Source organism: Ictalurus furcatus, chromosome 27, assembly GCF_023375685.1.
Source record: "Ictalurus furcatus strain D&B chromosome 27, Billie_1.0, whole genome shotgun sequence".
In the NCBI taxonomy this organism is placed as follows: domain Eukaryota; kingdom Metazoa; phylum Chordata; class Actinopteri; order Siluriformes; family Ictaluridae; genus Ictalurus; species Ictalurus furcatus.
Window position 1 is genome coordinate 10,109,949 of NC_071281.1, and position 21,995 is coordinate 10,131,943.

The 21,995-nt window shown below is 38.6% G+C and overlaps 3 protein-coding genes across 8 annotated transcripts in view; 2 read left to right on the top strand and 1 right to left on the bottom strand.

Annotated features, from left to right (window-relative positions):
- lingo1b (leucine rich repeat and Ig domain containing 1b) overlaps window positions 1-13,385 on the bottom strand; it is a 43,643-nt gene extending 30,258 nt beyond the window's left edge. For all 4 annotated transcript variants that reach the window (XM_053616915.1, XM_053616916.1, XM_053616911.1 and 1 more), the window contains exon 1: window positions 12,239-13,385. The gene's annotated coding sequence lies outside the window, so the exon portion shown is untranslated. The remainder of the gene's footprint in view (window positions 1-12,238) is intronic.
- LOC128602843 (paired amphipathic helix protein Sin3a) lies at window positions 11,396-18,525 on the top strand. 2 transcript variants are annotated; one of them, XM_053616917.1, is made up of 6 exons: window positions 11,396-11,501; window positions 14,147-14,317; window positions 14,532-14,711; window positions 14,827-14,933; window positions 17,465-17,570; window positions 17,662-18,525. In XM_053616917.1, the coding sequence occupies exons 2-6, from the start codon at window positions 14,186-14,188 to the stop codon at window positions 17,683-17,685; spliced, it is 549 nt and encodes a 182-aa protein (XP_053472892.1). In that variant the 5' UTR covers window positions 11,396-11,501; window positions 14,147-14,185; the 3' UTR covers window positions 17,686-18,525. The 2 variants fall into 2 exon arrangements, with proteins under 2 accessions (XP_053472892.1, XP_053472893.1); XM_053616918.1 differs by having other exon boundaries at window positions 11,419-11,501; window positions 14,155-14,317.
- Window positions 18,526-18,891: 366 nt separating this feature from the next.
- Window positions 18,892-21,995, top strand: part of LOC128602840 (paired amphipathic helix protein Sin3a-like) — a 32,851-nt gene continuing 29,747 nt past the window's right edge. The window contains exon 1 of one of the 2 annotated variants that reach the window (XM_053616908.1): window positions 18,892-19,300. The gene's annotated coding sequence lies outside the window, so the exon portion shown is untranslated. The remainder of the gene's footprint in view (window positions 19,301-21,995) is intronic. The other variant, XM_053616909.1, reaches the window with a different exon arrangement.

The window sequence follows — 21,995 nt, forward strand, 5'->3', positions numbered from 1 at the left end:
TTGAAAAAGATTTGTTTTTGCTGCATCTAATCTGTTCTCCGCATATATAACATCCAGATATATTCTGTACTGTAAATGGTGTATTAAACACTATTCAGATTGTAGTACATTTTCCATGCAGGGTGTAATGTAATGATTACCCTGAATAGTATTTCTTGTATTTTCTGTCATGTATGACATATTTTCACCTTTTACCAAATGACCGATATTAATAACCACAGGTCATATAATGGACCCTGCCCCAATTGGCATGGTGGTAAAGATTCCATTATATCCTGTGGGAAAAGAGGCTTTGTGCTTTTTCCTCAGTATAAAGAAAGACAATCCAGGAAGTGCCCACTAGTTTCTATCATGCCTTGCCAAAACTAGAACAAAACCTAGTACTGGCAGAGTTTCAAACATCGACAATAAATTATAGATGAGGTTTATGAGAACTTGTCAGAGAAGTGATGCTTCTGGAGGTTTTATGGAAGTTATTGAGTTCCTAGCACAGGTATAGCCTGAATTAATGTTCTGGTCATGTGACCTAGTAAGGTCAAAACAATCAAAAGGAGGTGTATGCATTACACATGTCATTTTTAGTGTGACAACCAAAGATTTGTATATCCATTCATTTTCTATATTTTTCTATATCATCTACATTTTCCTACAGGGTCTCAGGGAACCTGGAGCCTATCCCAGGGAGTATCGGGCACAAGGTGGGGTACACCCTGGACGGGGTGCCAATCCATCGCAGGGCACAATCACATACACATTCACACACACCACAGACACTTTGGACATGCCAATCAGCCTATCATGCATGTCTTTGGACTGGGGGAAGCAACCGGAGTACCCGGAGCATGGGGAGAACATGCAAACTCCTCACGCAGGGCGGGAATTGAATCCCCAACCCTGGAGGTGTGCGTGCTAACCACTAAGCCACTGTGCACTCTATGATTTGTATTTAATCGATACAAATTCATTATAATTATTACAGACATCCTCAAGCATCATTACTTAAGAGACATATGTATCAAATCGTATCCCATCCAATATAGTACATTCCTGTACAAAAATGAAGCTTTTAGTGGTCTTTACAACAAATCATTGGTGAGAAAATTAATTAATGCACCCCTGAGACCTCCTGTTCCACCATTTGCTTTTTTATTTCTGCTGCAGTGGACTGTTTGGGGAAATGCTTGAAAGAGAGAAATTTACTTATATAGTCTTATTATTATATATATTGGTTAAATTGCTGGCTGCAAGTTTACCCATAAGGCTTAAATATGTAAAGAAATCAAAGGGAAATGCTATCCCATAATATGTTACTTTATCATGGCCCTTTTTTTTGCCAAGGGGTAAACTTTAATTGTTGGCTTTTTAGATATCTTGGCTTACATCAATAGTACTGTATGCTCGCTGTCAGTCAATGTTGTTTTTTCAATTGCCACCCCTACTTGACCTCTGACTTCATGAAGCATTGGACGTGCTAATAAAATTTCAAGGTACCTTCCCCCTCACAGAACATTTCCACCATTATTTAAGCCAGACTTTTTCACTAGTGTCTCCGGATGTGTATTCTCATTTGAGACTATTGTTGTCTAGGAATTGGTGGATGTCATCATGATGTTTGCTGTCTTTTGAACGCAGAAGGTGGTAAACGTGCTGTAACTTCAACAAGAAACTAAAAAGACATTTTCTAAAATCAAATACTACTCTTAACGGGTATAGGTATCTTTTAATATTTCTGAACAATTAAGTCTTTGGAAGAATAAAAGAAACAGCAATTTAATTCAGAGCTGTCCAGCTGGGAAGGGCATCACACTAGAATGGGCTCATTTACAGAAAAGAGCCACACTGGAGGAAATAGGAGAGTCAGGCCTCATACATTGGGCCATTTTTCAGAGTCCGGTGATGATGGCAGAGATCCGATTTCCCAGGATGATAATGGAGGCATCACACTGTGGCTTGGCTTTAAACGCAACATTGGAAAAGTCTGACTTAGTATGCAGCTTTGTTTGTCAGCTTTCTCTCTCTCTCTCTCTCTCTCTCGCCAAGCTAAACTGCAAAAAGACATAATGAACTCCAAATCGCAAATATTATATAAGCACGCTCAGTCAATAACCTAACATTCTCCATCACTATGAAAAATACTGAGGGTTTGTCATGGAAAATGTGGGATTATCAGCTCTAGTTGACAAGGAATGCAGCGACCCAGGGACCTAAGCAGTCTAAGCAGGGTGCTTATCATGCTCGACTCATTTTTGCCTGACTTACTGGTCAAGAATCAACATTTATCATCCCCTTTCACCATTCATCACACTGTCCACCTCTCCTCTCACCCAGCACTACAGCTTCACCTCACATAGCCTTTGTGCAAGTTCACAGCCTGGCATCTTGGGACTTCCACTCACAAAGTGGGCAAAGTGCAGGAAACAACTGGACAGAAACAAGAGTCTCTCAAGAGGAGCAAAAATCACATTGAAAGGAGTGAACATGTTTCCTCTTCCACCCTTGAACTACTGTCCGAGCCATGCGAGTAACCAGAGGGTATGAGGACGTTCTTGGCTGCTCTCCTGCCAGTCAACAAGTTTCTTTTAATGCCTCATGTCCTATGTGATCTCACTTGGATTTTATTCGTTTGTTTACTAAAGCTTCTTGATGTTGCGTATTTGCCCTTCTTTGACAGCGCATACTGCAGGCTTATTGAAAATTATGTCAATAATTTTGATTCTTAAGTTGCCTTGTTTTCAATATCACATCAGGTCTCAAAGCTCTCAAAGCCGCATTTCAAAGTAGCTATATCTGGCTGAATGTGAACTGAGGATCGATGTGACAGTCAGCATATAAAGGTCACTTGCACAATACACTCATTTCACCTTTATACTTTACCGTTTAATAGGGTCACATTTGTATTGGTTTGTTTGGACTCTCAGAGGAATTTCGATATTGTATGTAAAAAAAAAAACAACATTCATTTAACCATTCAAAAAAGTGTAGCAACACATCTCAGTCAACAATCTTTTTTTTTTTTTTTTTTTATAGTTTTTTACAAGGTTTCTTTGCTGACAGTGGCAGCATTTTTCTCTTAAATGAACATGGTGACAGGGTTGAGTTTGTTGCATAGAATTAGAAAATATACAAAATGTTGTTAAATCCATACTAATGGAATAAGGGCATTAATGATGTTCTAATAAATGTATAAAAATACTGATTTACTTTTAATCTATTATTTGGGTAATGGGGTTGTAATTTCAGAGTGACCCCATCAGTTAATAGCACAATGTAACTGAAAATAAAAGGGGGGAAAAGAATTTACTTTTCTTCTTCCCATGATCTTCCAAAAAAAAATTGGATGACACAATTTTCTGTTGAACATGTTTTCTAAAGGTCTGTATGTATTATTTTATTTTCTTTAAGTAGAAATAAGAAATTCACATCGCTTAAGGGCCCGAGATATTATACATAACTGTATTATTACACTGTAATGAAAACCTTCACTATGTTACTATTATACATCAGCTTTTTACATTTACATGTATGGCATTTGGCGGATGCCCTTATCCAGAGTGACTTACAGAAGTGCTTTGAAGTCTCTATCAATAAATACATCCTGATACTGGTTCACTAGGTCACAGACTAAGAATACCATCAGTCGAAAAACTCTGTTGGGGAGGTAATATAGTAAGAAAGAGCTTTTATGTATTTTAATTCACAATTGCACATTACCTAGCATATGTGGTGTTTTTGTGTATTGCTAAAATAAAAATCTTGTTTCTCAACGATGATACAAATATGGAGCTCCAAACAAGGACCAAACATAAAAAGGATTAATATATTAGATCCATTCTTCCAACTCTGCTGTAATGCAACACACAGTAACAAATCTAAATGCCTTGTATATAACTGCCCAGTAAACAACCTTAATAAGCAATGAACATGCATTAAAAAGTTCCAACCATGAACAAATCAAAACAGTGAAAATGGGATTGGATCAGGCACACAATGAAGAAAGTTAAAGTTAACAAGAAGTAGTAGGCATATTTTCAGTTAAGCAGAGAGAAAGTGGAAATGGAAGAACAAGAAAGAGTTGAAGAACATCAGAGATGCAAAAGAACAAAACTGGAACTCAACATTGGGGAATTCAACATTGCCCAGCCCACTGGAGAGCAGTTTACGCTAGTATGTGAAGTCTGAACAGAGGAAAGTAAATCATTTATATTCAGTAACTGGCAATTGAAGTGTACTGGCTGTGGTTGTCAGATCAAAGTATGTACAGGTAATGTGAGCAGTCCAACAAGGCCACATGGATGAAGCATTAAAGTGGTGATTAATGTTTTAAATTATTTATCTGAAATATGCACATGGTTGTTTTTGTTTTTTTTTTGTCATTTGTGTTTAAAATGTAGTTGGCATGTTTGCCATCCTCCAGGGTTGGGGGTTTGAATCCTGTTTACTGTGTGCATGGAGCTTGTATGTTCTCCGGGTACTCTGGTTTCTTCCCCCAGTCTAAAGATATGTGCTGTAGGCTAACTGGTATTTCCAAATTGTCAGTAGTGTGTAAATGTTTGTGTGATTGTGCCCTGCAATGGGTTGGCACCCCATCCAGGGTGTCCCCTGCCTTGTACCCTTTGTTCCCTGGGTTAGGCTCCAGGCTCCCCCATGGACCCTGTGTAGGATAGGCAGTATGGAAAATGGATGGATGGATATCAGTTGGACAAAAGTAGCATCTTAATTGTGGACTCACCAAAAATCTTATAAGCATAAATAAGAATGCAATTATACATAATTGTATTATTACACTGTAATGATTGCACCCTGAACTGATCAGGGTCATGGTGGATATGGAACCTATCCCAGAACCTATCCTATCACAGGCCACCATGTACACACACATTCATCAACTCGCAGGGGCAATTTATAGAGCTGCTAATCCCCTTACCCATCGGGAAAACAGAGAACCCGGAGAAAACCCACACAGACACTTGGAGAACATGTGAGACTTCACACAGGCAGTAACCCAAGCTCAGGATTGAACAAGAATCCCTGGAGCTATGAGGCAGTAAGGCTACCACAGTGCTGTCCCATGGTCATTTCAGAGACAATAAAAATCCTATCAGCCTGAGAATGTGTCCTTTTTTTCATTAACTGCCTTAATTGTATTTACATTTAATGTATTTGATAATATACACAATAATTAAATAGTAGTTGTTACAAATCCTGGTATCAATATGAAATACCTATTTTGCTCTTTTTTTAACTGCATTAGCAGCAGGCTGGGAGAGTAGCATAAGAAGCTGTGTTGTTTAAACATAACATAACATATTTCCTAGTGCAGGTTTATGGCCTAGTGCAAGTTTATGGCGTGCATCCTTATGACAGCAGTTATGCCTGAGTCACCAAGGAATCGTTTTTATTTAAAGTGAATCAGAAAAATCAATTGGCAAATATGTCCACCCCCCCCCCCCCCTTCTTTTTCACAGTGTTGTCTTGCTCAAGTTGTAGGGCAGTGAGTGCCAAAAACAATGAGAATATATTCATAGAAACAGAAGAAATTTCATATTCAGAGACAGAATGAGTGGTCAGGCTGGCCACTGATTGTTCAACATCACTGCAAATCTGTACAAAGTTATTCTGACTGATCACCTTCAATCCTACAATGAAACATTTCTATACTGATGGATGTGGTCTCTTCCAAGATGACAAGATCCTCATCCACAGGGCATGAGGCCTCACTAGTTATGTTTCCATCCACGTATTTTCATGTGAATTTTGTGATATTGCGTTTAAAAAAAAAAAGGCTGTATGGAAACACCAGATGCGAATAAAATCTCTGATCTCTTTTCCTAGTAAACTGGCTAACTATGACCTGGTGTTTAGAGAGTAAACTAAAAGCACACATGTGGCTTAAATGTACTGAAACAAGAAAATCCATAAATTTTTCAGTCAGAGCTGTTGCAGTGTTACAAGAAACACAGCTCATTGGACTTAGCTGCTGTTGGCTGTGAGTTAACTAGGAAGCGAAATAACCATCATTCCTGCCAGTTGGCTAAAGAATAGCCTGCTGCTAAAAGTGAGAGCATGGTAGGCAATTAATTAGCCTTCATTTTAATTTGCTGGCTCTACCCTGAAACAACTGGTGTGCACAGATTATTATTATTATTATTATTATTATTATTATTATTATTATTATTATTATTGTTGTTGTTGTTGTTGTTGTTGTTGTTGATAATAATAATAACAGTTCGATCAAAAACTGCGGCTTCACCTCAGATAAATGAACAGTTTAAGGACAATTAGGATTTTGCTGGTTTTTGCTGGTTGTTGCTTTGGAGATTGTTCAGTTCAGTGATGTGTGGTACTGTTGGGTAATTTATCATTTAGTGCAAAAATGTTAATTTTGCCACCCCAAAAAAATCCAAATGTCAAGCACAATGTTGTCTAAAAATAGAGTACAGCATTCGAGACATAGCTGATGCTGATTTTAATAAGACAGCAGCAGCATGTAAGATGGATACATTTCATTGGCTAACCTTATTAACCTATACTCAGATGCCTGTTCATTTAGTACACACCTAATAAACTGTCACATCAGTGTAAAGAAATTTTATTTATTTTTTCATATATACATAGGCATATATGAGTCCTAGTTTGTGATACTATGCAGCGGTACTTTACAACATATTGAACTGGCTAGTGCCTTGGATTTTTAATGGAAATGTTATTATGTTTGTGAGAAGGCACAGTGGCACAGTGTGTAGTGTGGCTGCATCACAGAAGCACCTCTCAAAGACATGCTAGCTGGATTGACAACCTTAAATTGCTCCTAGGTCTAAAAGAGTGTGAGAAGTATGTGAGCATGGTGCTCGGTGATGGATTGGCATCCCATCCAGTGCATCAATTCTGAATTGCTTTACATATTGGAGCTGCTGCCACCTGTGAAAACCCAAGCCAATACTTATTGTCATTTTGGCCCTGTAATCTGCCAGGTTTAACATCCTTGTCTGAATCAACATTGGCTTCACAACACTGTCACTAATAATAGACCTTCTTTTGTGCCTTGCAGCAGTGCTACGTTAGAGTTGTTTTTACGAACTGAATAATAATGCTACCTGTTCAATCAAAAAAAGTTACATACAAGACATTGAAAAGTGGCCCACACAGTACCAGGTCTACATTAGACTCCTTATATGACTCAATAGACAAGAGTAGAAAAGCACTTTACCAATGCCATATTACACTTATATGTAAAAATTTTCATAGGGCAATACACCTTCACAGTAGTTCATTTTAGACGCACATTATTGTCAACAACAGAATGGGAAAATTCCAGCTGGGAAAGTGTAATTATAGTCCCACTTAAACAATTAAACAGAAAAAGTGGTCATGGCTCATAGAGTTATGTATACAATATTGAAATAACAAATGATAGTGTCACTTGCCAAAAAATGTCTACTTAACCAGCTGTGCCCAGCTATGCCTGTTTCACTATGATGAGATGAGTGACAATCATTGCTTTTGCACTTTATCTCCATCTGCTGGTGAAGCTCTATTGGAACTCTGCAGAAGTAAATGATATCCTGCGCCTCGGGGTGGATGATAATGATTATGTTAAAAACTAGGGTGGGATTCAGGATTTAGCAGCAATCAAGTCACTGCATGATTCATTCAGTGCTGACTTGAAAGGAAAAATGATAGCTCAGTTTGCTTTGATTCCATGCTATCAATTTTTGTATTTGCTGTATTAAAAAATAGTAATCATTCTCACTCATTTTCAATAAATGCTTTATCCTGGTCAGAGTCATGGAGGATCTGGAGTTTATCCCAGAAAGTGTGAGACTGGAATACACCCCGGATGGGACACCAGTCCATCACAGGCTACCAAATAATTAATAATAATAACTACAGTGGGGGAAATATGTATTGAACGTGTCAACATTTTTTTCAATGAGGTTATTCACGAGAAATTTTCACCAGACATCAGTATTAACTCAAGATATTTGGAAATATAAAGAATTTACAACATTAAAGTCCATAAATAAAGTTATGTGTAATAAAGCAGATTGACACAGGAAAAAAGTATTGAAGACGCTAAGAAAAAGCAGTTCTCCAAAGCAAGGTAAGTCAAGGAACCAGCTGAAATCCGTAAGTAATTATACCTCCTATCTGTGCAAATTAATATCAGCTGGGTTAGTAAACTGTTGATCTATAAAAAGGCTTTTTGTTACCAACTGTCACACAAGAAACATCTCATGATGGGTAAAAGCAAAGAGCTCTCCCAAGACCTTCGCAATCTCATTGTTGCAAAACATATTGATGGAATCAGATACAGACGTATTTCAAAACTTCTGAATCTTCCAGTAAGCACCGTTGGGGCCATTATCTGCTAGTGGAAGCAACATCATTCCGTCATCAACCGGCCACAGACAGGAGCTCCTTGCAAGATTTCTGACCAGGTAGTCAGAAGAATAGACAGAAGAGTAGCCCAAGAGCCAAGGACCACTCGGAAAGAGCTCCAGAAACACTTGCAGGCAGCAGGTGCCATCGCCACAGAGAAAACAATAGGCAATGCACTCCACTGCTCACGCTCACCCCACAAGACTCCATTACTAAAAAAAAGGGCAGCTTGAAGCTCGTTTAAAGTTTTCTACGACTCATTTGGACAAGCCTATGAAATACTGAGAGAGTGTATTCTGGTCAGATGAGCGCAAAATTGAACTTTTTTGCTGTCATACTACACACCATGTTTGGAGAATAAATGGCACTGCACATCACCCTAAAAACACTATACCAACAGTAAAGTTTGGATGTGGAAGCATCATGGTATGGGGCTGTTTTACATCGCATGGTACTGGCAGACTTCATATAATTGAAGGAACGATGAATGGAGCCCTTTACCGGGAGATTCTTGAGAAGAATCTCCACCAGGATGATGAAGATGAGACGTCGGTGGACTTTCCGGCAGGACAACGATCCAAAGCATACAACGAAGGAAACTCTCAGTTGGTTTCAGAGAAAAAAATCAAGATGTTAGAACGGCCCAGTCAATAACCTGACTTGAATTCAATTGAACAAGATTTAAAGACAATATGTTTAGAAGAATGGACAAAAATCACACCTGAATACTGCAGCGCATTAATTTCTTCATACAGGAAGTTTCTTAAAACTGTCATTACAAACAAAGGCTTCTCCACTAAGTATTAAATGAATTTCAGTTAAAGTGTTCAATACTTTTTTCCTGTGTCATTCCTCTTTATTACACAGAACTTCATTTATGGACTTTAATGTTTGGATTTCTTTATATGTGTGGATTTCTTGAGTTAATACCAAAGTCTGGTGAAAATTTCATGTGATTAGCCTTAATGGAAATATATTTGCTGAAAAAAATGTTGACAAGTTCAATACTTATTTCCACCACTGTACAAGAGGCATGTTGTACAACAGGTAGTGTTAGTTGCTCACAGAATAAGGATTTGGGGTTAAATCTTGACCAATGTATACTGTCTGTGCTAAGATTTCTGGTTTCCCCTCACCTCACAAAAATATGCCAGTAGTTGGATTAGCCACTCTGATGATAGATTGGCTGCCCATCCAGGGTGTACTCCTGTATGTACCAAGTGTTCCTGGGATAGACTCTGTTTAATAAGCTGTTAATCATGATGAATGCATCTTACATTGATAAAAAAACAACTGAACAATATCCCTGCTAAAACATATTAATGTATTGCAAATTTAAATTGAAATACAATATGCACAAATTCTTTGAATAGTCCTATGTTTGTTTTTATGTATTTGTTTATTTATTACTTGTATTTTATGTATTTGTTTATTTATGAAGTCACTTGTCAGGGCTTGTGTTTCATCTCGCTCTGAGTCATTCACATGGTTCAAAGTCTACAAACCTTTTCATTTTTGTCTCTGTGAAATATCTTGTTCATTTTACAAATCCTCTTACAACCTTAAAAAAACAGCTGAAGACTCAGTTATTCTTGAATGTCAGTATAATAATACCTCCAGCCCTTTCACTGTCTGGGTGCCCTCCAGTTTTTGCTCACCTCCAAAAAACAAGTCAGAAGTTGAACTATTGACTCTAAAATTGTTCCTAGGTGTGAATGAGCGTCTGAACATATGTGTTCATGGTGCTCTCTGATAGACTGACATCCCATCCTGGGTGTATTCCTGCCTTGCGCCCAATGTTCCCAGGATAGGCTCTGGATCCACCACATGAAACCATTCATCCATTCAATTTACATACTGGTTATCTTACACGGGGTCATGTGGAGCCTGGATCCTATCCCTGTCCTATCCTGTACCCTGTTATTGGTGGTTTCTGTTGTATGGGGAACTGATCTTTATTTCACGTTCTATACTTACATGCATTGCTTTATTGTATATTGGGTAAATGTATGAACTTGTATATGTCTTACTTTTCATTGTAGGGTCATTGTAATCATCCTAACTTGTTACATTTGTTATTTTGGGTGGGGGATGAAGAATCTGAGTGAGTTACTTGTATATTCGTATTTGTTTTGTGTTAGTTTTGTTTTGTCTATGTACTTGTATTTTTTGTATTTGTGTCTTTAGGTCCCCCGTGAAAACAAGATGCTGCATGTCAAGGGGCTATCCAACGATAAATTAAAATTTAAATTCCAGGGAACTCAGCATACAAGGTGGGGGACACCCTGGACGGGGTGCTAACCCATCGCAGGGCACAATTGAACATATACCCATTCACGCACCACGTACCATATGGAAATGCTAATCAGCCTACAGCACATGTCTTTAGACTGGGGGAGGAAACTGGCGTACCTGAAGGAAACCCCCGAAGCACAGGGGGAACATGCAAACTCCATGCACACATGGTGGAGGTGGGATTCGAACCCCCAGCCCCAGGGGTGTGAGACAAACATGCTGACCTCTAAGCCACTGAATGAATTCATGATGACCTTGGAATGATGACTTATTTTTGGGGTGATCTGTCATTGTATCAAAATTGTGGCCATCACTCATTGAACATTCTATAAACTGTTTGCTGTGGCTCTGTCTGTTCTTGCTACAAATATCTTGCACTTCTCTATGATGTAACTGCATTCATGACTGCACAATTAATTTACAAGTTAATACATGCAAATAACGTCTGTTTGTTTGTCTTTGTTTACTGACACTATGCAACCCCAAAATGCATCTGTCAACACACACTTACATTTTTTCTAGGCCTATTTGGCTATATTTAAAGATGAAATGGACATACAAATATTCACAATACAGATGTTTTGAACATCTGCAGCTGTGATTTCTTTCTACAAGCAAAAAATGTGATTCATTTCAGAAACCAATAAGATAACGCTGGCCAATCACACTGGCCGGGGGGCGTTTACTTGGGTTGGATTAGGCGTCACTAGATTAACCAATCAGATCTTGTGATAGCCCTTACCTTGGGGGGGGAACCACGCCCTCGAATCGTTCTGAGGTTTGTTTTCTTTTCATATTTGTAACCAACAAGTCTTTCTGCGGTCGAGGTGAGTTTGCTGATTTATTTCTATGCAACTAGCTAAAACATGAGTAGCACATTAGCATCGTAGCTACATAAATCATGAACTGTTTTAACATCCGACATTCTGTCCATTTATGGATTAAAATGAGATTATGTATTCTTCTGTAAGCAAAAAAACAAACAAACAAACAAAACAACAACACCAAAAAAACCCTGTACTATCGATGAGTTCAGACAGTTTGCTAATCTAATCCATGATCAGCTAGTTAGCGAGCCTAGCATCCGAGTGAGCTAACATGTTTATAATCATTATGAGCTTCATCATCCCCCCCCAGTTTAACAACAGCAGTGCATTAGCTGATCGTTATTACGTGTTTATTAATTATTTCCCTTAAAACGCAGGAATCTGATCACCCAGTGGTCATGGGGAAACACACGGAAGTATCGCCTGGCTCATACCGAAACCTATTTAACATTTCCGGTGTTTATAGTCACATTAGCGCATGTTCCTAGCTGATAATGTGACGTTAAACTTGTGAAAATGGCTGAAAAAGCACATGGCTCTACAGTGCCGAGACTTTAGTGTCGCAATGACCGTCTTTTGAAACTGCCTCACCCGTCAAAGTTTAATGACATGAAGCCATGGCCCAAGGTTAGCTCTGCTGATATAGATTACTACTTCTCTGAACGCTTTAATGGCGAAGAACTCCGAAATGACAAAAACACAGAAGTATATATAATAATAATAATCATAATAATTACCTGCACAGCAATCAAATATGCCAGGTTTTGTACATGACACATGCGACTTGAAAGCAGAGGGAGGACTGTGGACTGAACACGCAGTTCGGGAACTAGTTTTCTCAGCTTGGTAACAGGTGGGTGTTCATGTCAGATACAGATACAGATACAGTTCATGTCCTACAGTAACAGCTCATGTCCTACAGATACAGTTCATGTCCTACAGATACAGCCCCGTTAAGTTCACAGGGCTTTTTGTCCACATAAAAATCTTTTTGTTATTTTGAGATTACAAGAAAACAACTTTTTGTTATGTGGAGATTTCAATTAAACAACTTTTTGTTATGTGGAGATTACAAGTAAACAACTTTTTGTTATGTGGAGATTACAAGTAAACAACTTTTTGTTATGTGGAGATTATAAGTAAACAACTTTTTGTTATGTGGAGATCACGAGGCAACACAATGGTGACACAATGGTTCAAGAATGAGGAAGTGGGAGTGAGGCTTGGGATGACACAACTTTACTCGAAACTTTACTTTCGCTTTCCTGCGTTTTAAATTATAAATACGCTCTGTGCCGATTGGCTCTCTCTCACTCTGGGTTTTCCCGGGGGACAACCGAAAGTGCAAAGAAACACAGACTGCGTCTGAATATCCCTACTTCCCTACTTCACATGGGCGAAAAGGAGTACGCCAAAGGAGTGGTATGTCCGAATTCTCAGTATTCATAAAACAGTAGGTGAGAAATCTCCGGATGACCTACTGCTTCCTCCTCGATTCTACAGTATGGAATGGCTGGACACTGTGGATATTTACTATCCCATAATGCAATGGGACTGGCACGGAAGACCTGTCTGAATCCGTGCCGCATAGTACGCCCCGATTGTATTCATGCTTGCCACTTATATTGATCAGTATGTACTGTATCAACAGCCAAGCAGTAGGTACTTTCACAGTATGCGATTTCGGATGCAGCCACAAAAAAATTCAGCTTCCACTAATTACACGCAGGTGAGAATCATCGTGCATTACCTGCCAGTTCAACCTGCCTCCTTTCTGCCCACAGCCGATGCTCGACCATGCCCCCAGTGCCACAAACAACGTTTATGCCCATATAATGAGAAAACAATGTCGAGGTCATGAGTAAATTAAGTCAAAATTACAAGAAAACCGAAAGAAAAAAAAATGCATCGCCGCTTAAGGTTTACGAACTTTTGCCGGTTTCAATAAGGGTTCGTTTAGAGACCGGTACAGGATAACAGTACAACACGAGTTAGAATCCATCATGGCGGTGCTCATTGGTTTCTTGGGGGAAAAGGTGGCTAGAAATTGTCTTGGGAAATGGTTGCATGTTTGGATCATGTGACCAGTCTGGAGAACCAATCATGCAGAGAACCGGTACAGAGCTTGTGTCTTACATTGATGTACACAATCTATACCATGTCAGTCAACGTTACACACGCTCACGGCATAAAGTGCGTCGGCTGACTGGATCCTAAAATGTCATCTGATCCAGCGTTTGGGGCCAGTGCTCTGTATCATAGCCTCGTGCATCTTCAGCCATTCAATATTCTTTTATAGATGTCTCTATTAGGGATGAGCAATATGTTAGGATGCTATTGTTTTTGTAATAAACTTTTAAATGTGTTTTTAAAGGACGTTATATGTATAACCAGTATCTACTTGCATACTTGGTTAAAACCATCTATATAGTAAATAAAGAGTTACAATCAGTTATCTTTTAACTTCATAAGTAACAAGCTGATTGATATGTGTACATTATGCCACTATCGTTCCACACTATCATTATATTATCAGGTATTCTTCAGGTATCATGATATTATGTTTTTGCCATATCATCAGTCTCTAGTCTCATTTTCGACTCTTTGTTCTGCTCCTCATAAATCCACACTGATCCACTCTTTAGTATTTTAGATTCCACTGAGCTGTGGAGTATGAGGACACAATGAAGCGGCGCTCGGACGATCAGGAAACAGCGTTTGGGTCTCTTCGGCGGCCCAGAGGTGCGGAAAGCTTTCATCACCGTGTTGTTGCCGCTGCATCTTCCATCTACTCTCAGGTCCCTCAGAATTTTCAGGTATGTGATGGATTCTGTCTGCATGTCAGATAACGCTCAGAGTAAATACAGGTTGCACATGTTAATTAGCTTATTTAAAAAATTTTACTGTAATGTTTAGTCATCTCCATAATCTGCAACAAATGATTGCAGTATTGGTTCAGTTAAGCAAAACATAGACTATTAGTGCTCAGGCTGAGTTACATTTAAAAATATATATATTTTCCCCTTTCAGGTGCCCTTGGCTCAGAGCTCTGGAGGACATGGACACAGCGACAGTCCTGCAGTGCACACTGGCGCACATCATCACGGCCCCGTGGTCCAGCCTACAGGAGCCGCCGTGGGTCAGGGTCACTCTCATGCCCCGCCTGCTTCTGCTCCAACACCAGGCCAGCAGCAGTTCCAGAGGCTTAAGGTACAACTTCAATCTATATGTAGACTTTACCTAGTTGTTTCCGCCAATATGAGTCTACGTTAACTGCTGACTGAGTGTTGATTGTGATTTCTCTGTTGTGTTTGGATGCCTGCAGGTGGAAGACGCTCTTTCCTACCTTGATCAAGTGAAGCTCCAATTCAGAAATCAGCCGCAAGTTTATAACGACTTCCTGGATATAATGAAAGAGTTCAAATCTCAAAGGTCAGATTAAATGGACTGTGCTGTTTGTAAATATCTCGTTTATTTTCTGTAAAGTCACCCTAAATTCACGTGGATCATGTTTTTAACGATTTAGTGACATTATTGAAGATTATTGTGTGCAGACTGGCCGGAGTGTAGCATCTTGTACCACGGCACTATTGAATTCTCAAGTCTGATTGGTTGGAAGTTGTTGATGAATTTTCTATAACAGCACAAGTATGAGAATAGTTAATATTGCACTTTAATGCACTCGTTCTGTTGCATTACTGTTTCTGTATTAACAGCTTACACAGGGAATTGTAGGGTAGACCCTCCACAGACTAAAAAACGTGTGTAAACATTGATATGGTTTCAATTAATTATTTAAGTTTTTAGCGAGGTGATGTTTATGTAGCATTTCCAGTAATTTCCAGGGTCAGCACTTCTGTAGCAGGCGGAGGTAAAGCTGAAACTTTTCCAACACTGGGAAAGTTTGTCTTCTTAAGCTCAAAAAAGAGAAAATAAGAGAAGCTGGTGAGGGAATGACTGTTTATAGCTGCTATCATTTAAATGATAACAAGGACTAACTTTTTTCTGAGGTTTCCCAACATGAAACATATCTGTAAAAGGATCAAATGTATGAAGTTTCGTTCTTTAATGAACAAGTAATTGTTAGCATTGGCAACTTGCTGTGGTATAAGAGGAATAAAACACTTCAGCCCATGCTTTTGTTGGAAAAAAACCAACACAGTGACAGTCAGTACGTTTACATGGACAACAATAATCCGATATTAACCCGATTAAGACAGTACTCTGATTAAGGAGCTACCATATAAACAGCGATTATTGATTACCTTAATCTGACTAAAGTCATACACAAATTGAATTAAAGTAAACATAAATCGAATTAAGACATGTGGAGTATTCCTATTTTAGTAGCATTATCAAAGTGCATTATAGACATGTGCATACCTTAATCACACAATTAGCGTTGTGTGGGAGTTTTCACCGCATTTTGCGACAGGACATGTACACTCATGTCTGTGCTCAACCGTTTGACTGCAAACAAGAAAGCATGGCTGCGTCCGAAACTGCGTACTTGCCTACTATATAGTAGACAGAATACACGTATTTTGGCTACTATACAGTAGTAGGTAAGTATACAATTTCGGACGCAGCCCACAGCTTCAAGCAGTTGTCTGTTAGCACGTACAGCATGACAAATAATTACCTGCACTTGAAGCTTTCGTAAAATTAATAATGAAACACCCAAAACTGTATTCGGTAACATAACAAAGATGAAATGTATGATGCTACATGAAATTCTGGAGGGAGCGTTGGACGGCGTGGCGTGGGGACGTAATGACGTGTGCCGTAAATCGATCTATGTTCTATAACATGGAAAACGGGAACATGAAAGGAATATTCTAAAAGCGACTCATATAAACAACTTAATCAGAATATTGTCTTATTCAGAATAAGGTCCATAATTAGATTATTGCCAACCATATAAACGTAGTCAGTAACTCTGCTTCACGTCAGGTTGCATCACACAGCCCTGTCATTCAGTACGTTTACATGGACAACAGTAATCCAATATTAACCCAATTAAGACAATACTCTGATTAAGAAACTACCATGTAAACAGCAATTTTTAATTACCTTAATCCGATTAAAGTCATACTCGAAGTAAACACAACTCGAATTAAGACATGTGGAGTACTCCTGTTTTAGTCGCATTATCAACGTGTATTACAGACATGTAAACACCTTCATCACACTATTAACGTCGTGTGGGAATTTTCACTGCATTTTGTGACAGAACATGATCACATACGGCAGTGCTCAACCGTTTTACGACAAACAAGAGAGCACGGCTACGTCCCAAACCACGTACTTACCTACTGTATAGTAGGTGAAATACACATATGTAGTAGGCGAAATACATGTATCTCAGCTACTATATAGTAGGTAAGTACGTGGTTTAGGACGCAGCCCACGGCTTCAAACTGTCGCCTATTTGCATGTATAGCATGACAAATAATTAACTGCACTTAAAAATGCATAAAAATTCAAAATTCAAAATAAAAACACCCAAAACTTTATACGGTACCATAACGAAGACGAACTGCATGTTGATACGTGAAATTCTGGAGGGAACATCGGACGGCGTGGCATGGGGACATATGACGTGTGCTGTTAATCGCTCTATGTTCTATAACATGTAAAACGGGAACATGAAAGGAGTATTCTAAAAGCAGCTCATGCAAACACCTTAATCACAAAATTGTCTTATTCAGAATAAGGTCAATAATTCAATTACTGCTGTCCATGTAAATGTAGTCACTGATTCTTTTCTTGTAACAGCACATCGTGTTGTGTTTTATTCCTGTGTGTACACACATTTAATATCAGTATCATAGAAATGTATTATAAATAATGTGTTTTTGCCATGCTTTACAACAAGCACTCATTAAGTAATTTCTATGCAATTACATGCCAAAGTACTTACTGGTTATTGACGTGTATCATGTGTCTCTATGTGTCTTCAGCATCGATACACGAGGCGTGATTAACAGAGTGTCACAGCTATTTAAGGCCCATCCAGACCTCATCATGGGCTTCAATAAATTCCTGCCCCCCGGCTACAAGATAGAAGTACAGTACTCATTAAGTAATTACTGTGCAATTACATGCCAAATTACTTACTGTTTATTGATGTGTATCATGTGTGTCTGTGTGTTTCCAGCATCCATACACCAGGCGTGGTTAACAGAGTGTCGCAGCTATTTAGGGTCATCCTTACAACATGTTGAATGCAACAACCCCAGGCCAGATCCATCCCATCACGCCGCATGGTGATTCAGTACAGAACATCCCCATAACGCAGCAGGCTCAGCACCATACCATGAGGCTGTTAAAACATAGTCATGAAATGTAAATTGAAATACAATATAAAGATTCTTTGTATAGACCTATTTCTGTTTTTTATGTATTTGATTATTTATTACCTATATGGAATCAGGGCTTGTGTTTTGTGTCAGTGGTTGCAATCTGCAATTGAGTGGTTCTAAGTCACTTGTGTGTTTGTGAAATAAATAGCAAAATCTGTTCACTTTACAAATTTTCTCATGAAGCGACTAAAGACTCAGCTCTTCCTGAGTACTTGAATGTCCATGTAGTAATACCCTCAGAACTTGCTATCTGTGTGGGTTTCTGCTTGGTTCTTTGGTTTTCTTCCAATGTGTTACTGTATGAGGCCCTGTAATGGACTTGGTTGTATTCCTGCATGACGGGATAGGCTCCGGATCCACCACGACTCTGACCAGGACAAAGCGCTTACTGAAAATGAATGATGACCTGGGGTGTCTGAAGGTATTATTTATTGTTACGGGAGTAATTTGTTATTGTATCTAAATTTTGGGCATTGTTAGTGGAGCACTGTATTGTACTAGATCTTACTCCAATTTGGTTGTGTCTCTGTGTTCTTTCTACAAATATTTTGCACATAATCTTTAATTTATCTATGATGCGACCAAAGACAAAGCGACTGATTATAATTAAAAATATATATATTTAAACAAATAAAGAAATAAACCAACTTTAAAACTGAGTATTTTGAGTCATTTTTCATGTAACCTTGCTGTGATATACAGTATATCATGATTTGTCTGTCATTAGTCATAGCACACACCCCATGTATGCTGCTTAAAATTGAAGCACCCTCAATGTAAAATACCTTTCCCTTGTCCCTGGATCTGATTGCATTCATAACTGCTTACATTTCAACTTAATAACTGGAAACAACATCTGTGTGTTTGTTTATTTGTTTACTGATATTCCAAAACCAGAAAATGCAACCGTCAACAAATACTTATGTATTTTTTAGGCCTATTAGGATCTATTTAAATATGAAGAGGACACACATTTTCATAACACAGATGTTTTGAACATCTGCAGCTGTGTTTATTTCTTCAAGCAAAGAAATAATGCAAATTCTATGTGATGCGTCAAAGAACCAATAAGACAACACTGCTCGCTAAACCAGTCAATCACATTGTCCTGTGGGCGTTTACTCGACGAGATTAGGCGGGAAGCGTCAATGGATTGACCAATCAGGTCGTGCAGTGGGCGTTACTGCTCCCAAAACCACGCCCTCTCGCTGAAAACTCGTTCTGAGGTTGTTTTCCCGATTTGAGCCAATTAGCACGCTAGCATGTTCCTGGAGCTCTGGCGCCTTGCATGGAGGCTTATTAGATTTGCCCTCATTAACACGTCCATCTGATTTTTACAGTACTGAAGCTTTGAATTATTTATTTTTCTTAATATTTTTTCCGAATAAATCTGACCCGAACTTAACGAGGACACTTTGTTGTCTGCGGTCGGAGGTGAGTTTTCGGATATATTTACTAACTAGCTTGCTAACCAGCTAAAGCATAGGACTCGCACATTAGCATCTTAGCTTCGCAAACTGATTTAACATCCGACATTTTGTCCTTTTATGGTTTAAAACGAAATTATGTATTCTCGTGAACGCAAAAACAAACTGCACTATAGACGAGTTCAGACAGCTTGCTAATCTAATGCATGATCAGCTAGTTAGCAAGCCTAGCATCCGAGTGAGCTAACGCTTTTATAATCATTATGAACTTAATCATTTCTCCAGACTAACAACGACCAGCCAATGCACTGTGTTATTACATATTATTATTTGAATTCCTTAAAACGCAGGAGTTTGGTTTAATAGTTAGCTTTGTTTTTATTGGTGGAGCAGCTAGAAGTCATTGATGAGGACTTCCTGATTTCACAGCTAGCCAGAAAACAAGCTAACAAGTTTAGCACGAGCTAAACGAAGAAACAAGCTTGTCAGGAATTAATTAATACAGCGCCCTTGGCTGCACGTTTTGTTATAGTTTCTCTTTTTTTCCATAAATGTGGTCGTCTCTTAACACATAAGCGGTAATGTTGATGTTTCTCAGAGTAGCTCGCAAACATGCAGAGGATCCCTGTAACGCCGCGTTACGTTGCTTGGACAGTTAGTTATCCACGTTAACAAACCCTGCTAGCTCGCTAACATTTGCTATGGATTTAGCAATCTCGGCTTCCTAGCTTAACCGTGTTTTATATTTTGAGCTGTAGTTCACTTCAGTATACAATTTGACGTTAGAAATCCGAAGTTAGTTAGCTAGGCACTTGTTTTAGATTCGTCGTTATTATTATTATTATTTATTATTATATAATATTAGCGAATTATATGCACTAGCATAGCTAGCTCATGATAACGGAGTCCGCAGCCCGGGAATATTTTCTGAAAGGTCCAGATATTTGTTTATATTTACGTTTCTGGCTTGTTTCGTTGACTTGAATTCTACTTATTTGGTCTCTTTGTAGTGTAATGTCTACATTTCAGGGTTAGCTAGCTGTGTGGTGTGTAATGGTTGCCAGCTGTCTCTGTCACAGGCCTGTAACACACACAGAGAGAGGGGAGGAGGAGGGAAAAGGAATCAAACTCTATGTACAACTATGCAAAAACTTTTTCAAAAAGTTTGGCCGCTCTTTATGTCCGGAGTTCAGTTTCCTGATGAAAGAGAGAGAGAGCTGGAGCTGTTTAAACACTTCTGGCTGACATGGAGCTGTGGAGGAGAGAGGAGAGCTGGACCGAGGCTGCAGTGCGGCTTGTTGACATTGGCCTCGGTGTTAATGGCAGCTGCAGACTGCGAGCTAAAGCCACTGAAAGCTCTCTTCACCCTGGTCAGGATCAGCTGTCTTTCTCTTATTATATTGCTTTATATATATCAAAAGATGGGATGTCCGAATACACTACCTAAGAACCAAAAACTAGTAGTATGTAATTGTTAGAGTTGGGCGTTACTGTATTTTAATTACCTTTTCTGATTACGCAGTAATGTAACGCATTACATTTTAAATTTAGTTAATTTGATTACAGTTACCGATGTCAGTAAAATGATGTTACTCACGTTACACATTTATTGTTAAGAAAACAGTATTAAGTAAAATGCTTTTTTTTTTTATTTATGTAAATCGAAGATTTTTTGTTTAGCCCCGGATAATTCTCCACTTGGAGCAGTTTGTCACTACGTAACTGAACGTCAGTAAAAGAAGACTGCCTGTAATTTTATATCTTCAGTGAACAGAGGCGAGACCAATCTGACAGGGTTTACAGGAAAATACGTGGAAACATTTGTCTTATTGGCTGACAGTCTCTCAATTCTGCCAAACACTAGCTCAACAGTCAGTGTGAGGAAAAATGGATGTATGCTGATTTATTTTAAACCAGTAAAGGGGTTGAAACTGAAACGCGAACATTCTCTGATGCTGAGCAGGAAAACAAGGTGTGTAAATGTCTATTTGAGTTCCAGTTTTTGTGAACATGATATGAGCAGAGCATAAGGAAAGATAATGTACTTCGCATGCCACTGTAGCAGCTAAACCCATACAATTATGGCTTAGCTGTGCCTCCCATTGGCTAGCGACACTAAACTAGCCTAGTTAGAAAAGTTTTATATTTTATCAGTATGGTAGTTCTACAAACAGTCACAACACCCGAGGCACGTTTTATGATAAATTCAACCTTTTCTGATTGTCATACTTCGACACGTGCCAAAATTACTGAAAGAACTATGAGTTTCACTTTGTAGTGTATTTTTGTAGGTTTGATAGCTTTTGAACGTAATGTGAAAGTAAAGTAATTAGTAATCTGATTACTTTTTACATGCAGTAATCAGTAATGTAATCAAATTACAGTTTTAAAGTATTAATGAGTAATCTGTAGTGGATTACTTTTTTTGAGTTTACCAACACTGGTAATGGTATTATGATTGATTGACAACCTGTCTGTCAAAAATTATAATGTTTTCACTGCTGAACATGTTTATTTATAGCCCAGAGCATTCTTTGGCTATGTTCACGTTATAATCCTTATCTCTCTCTCTCTCTCTCTTTTATTGTCAAGTCAAGTGGCTTTTTATTGTCATGTTAACCATATACAGCCGGTACAGTACACAGTAAAACGAAACAACGTTCCTCCAGGAACATGGTGCTACATAAAACAACACACTAACC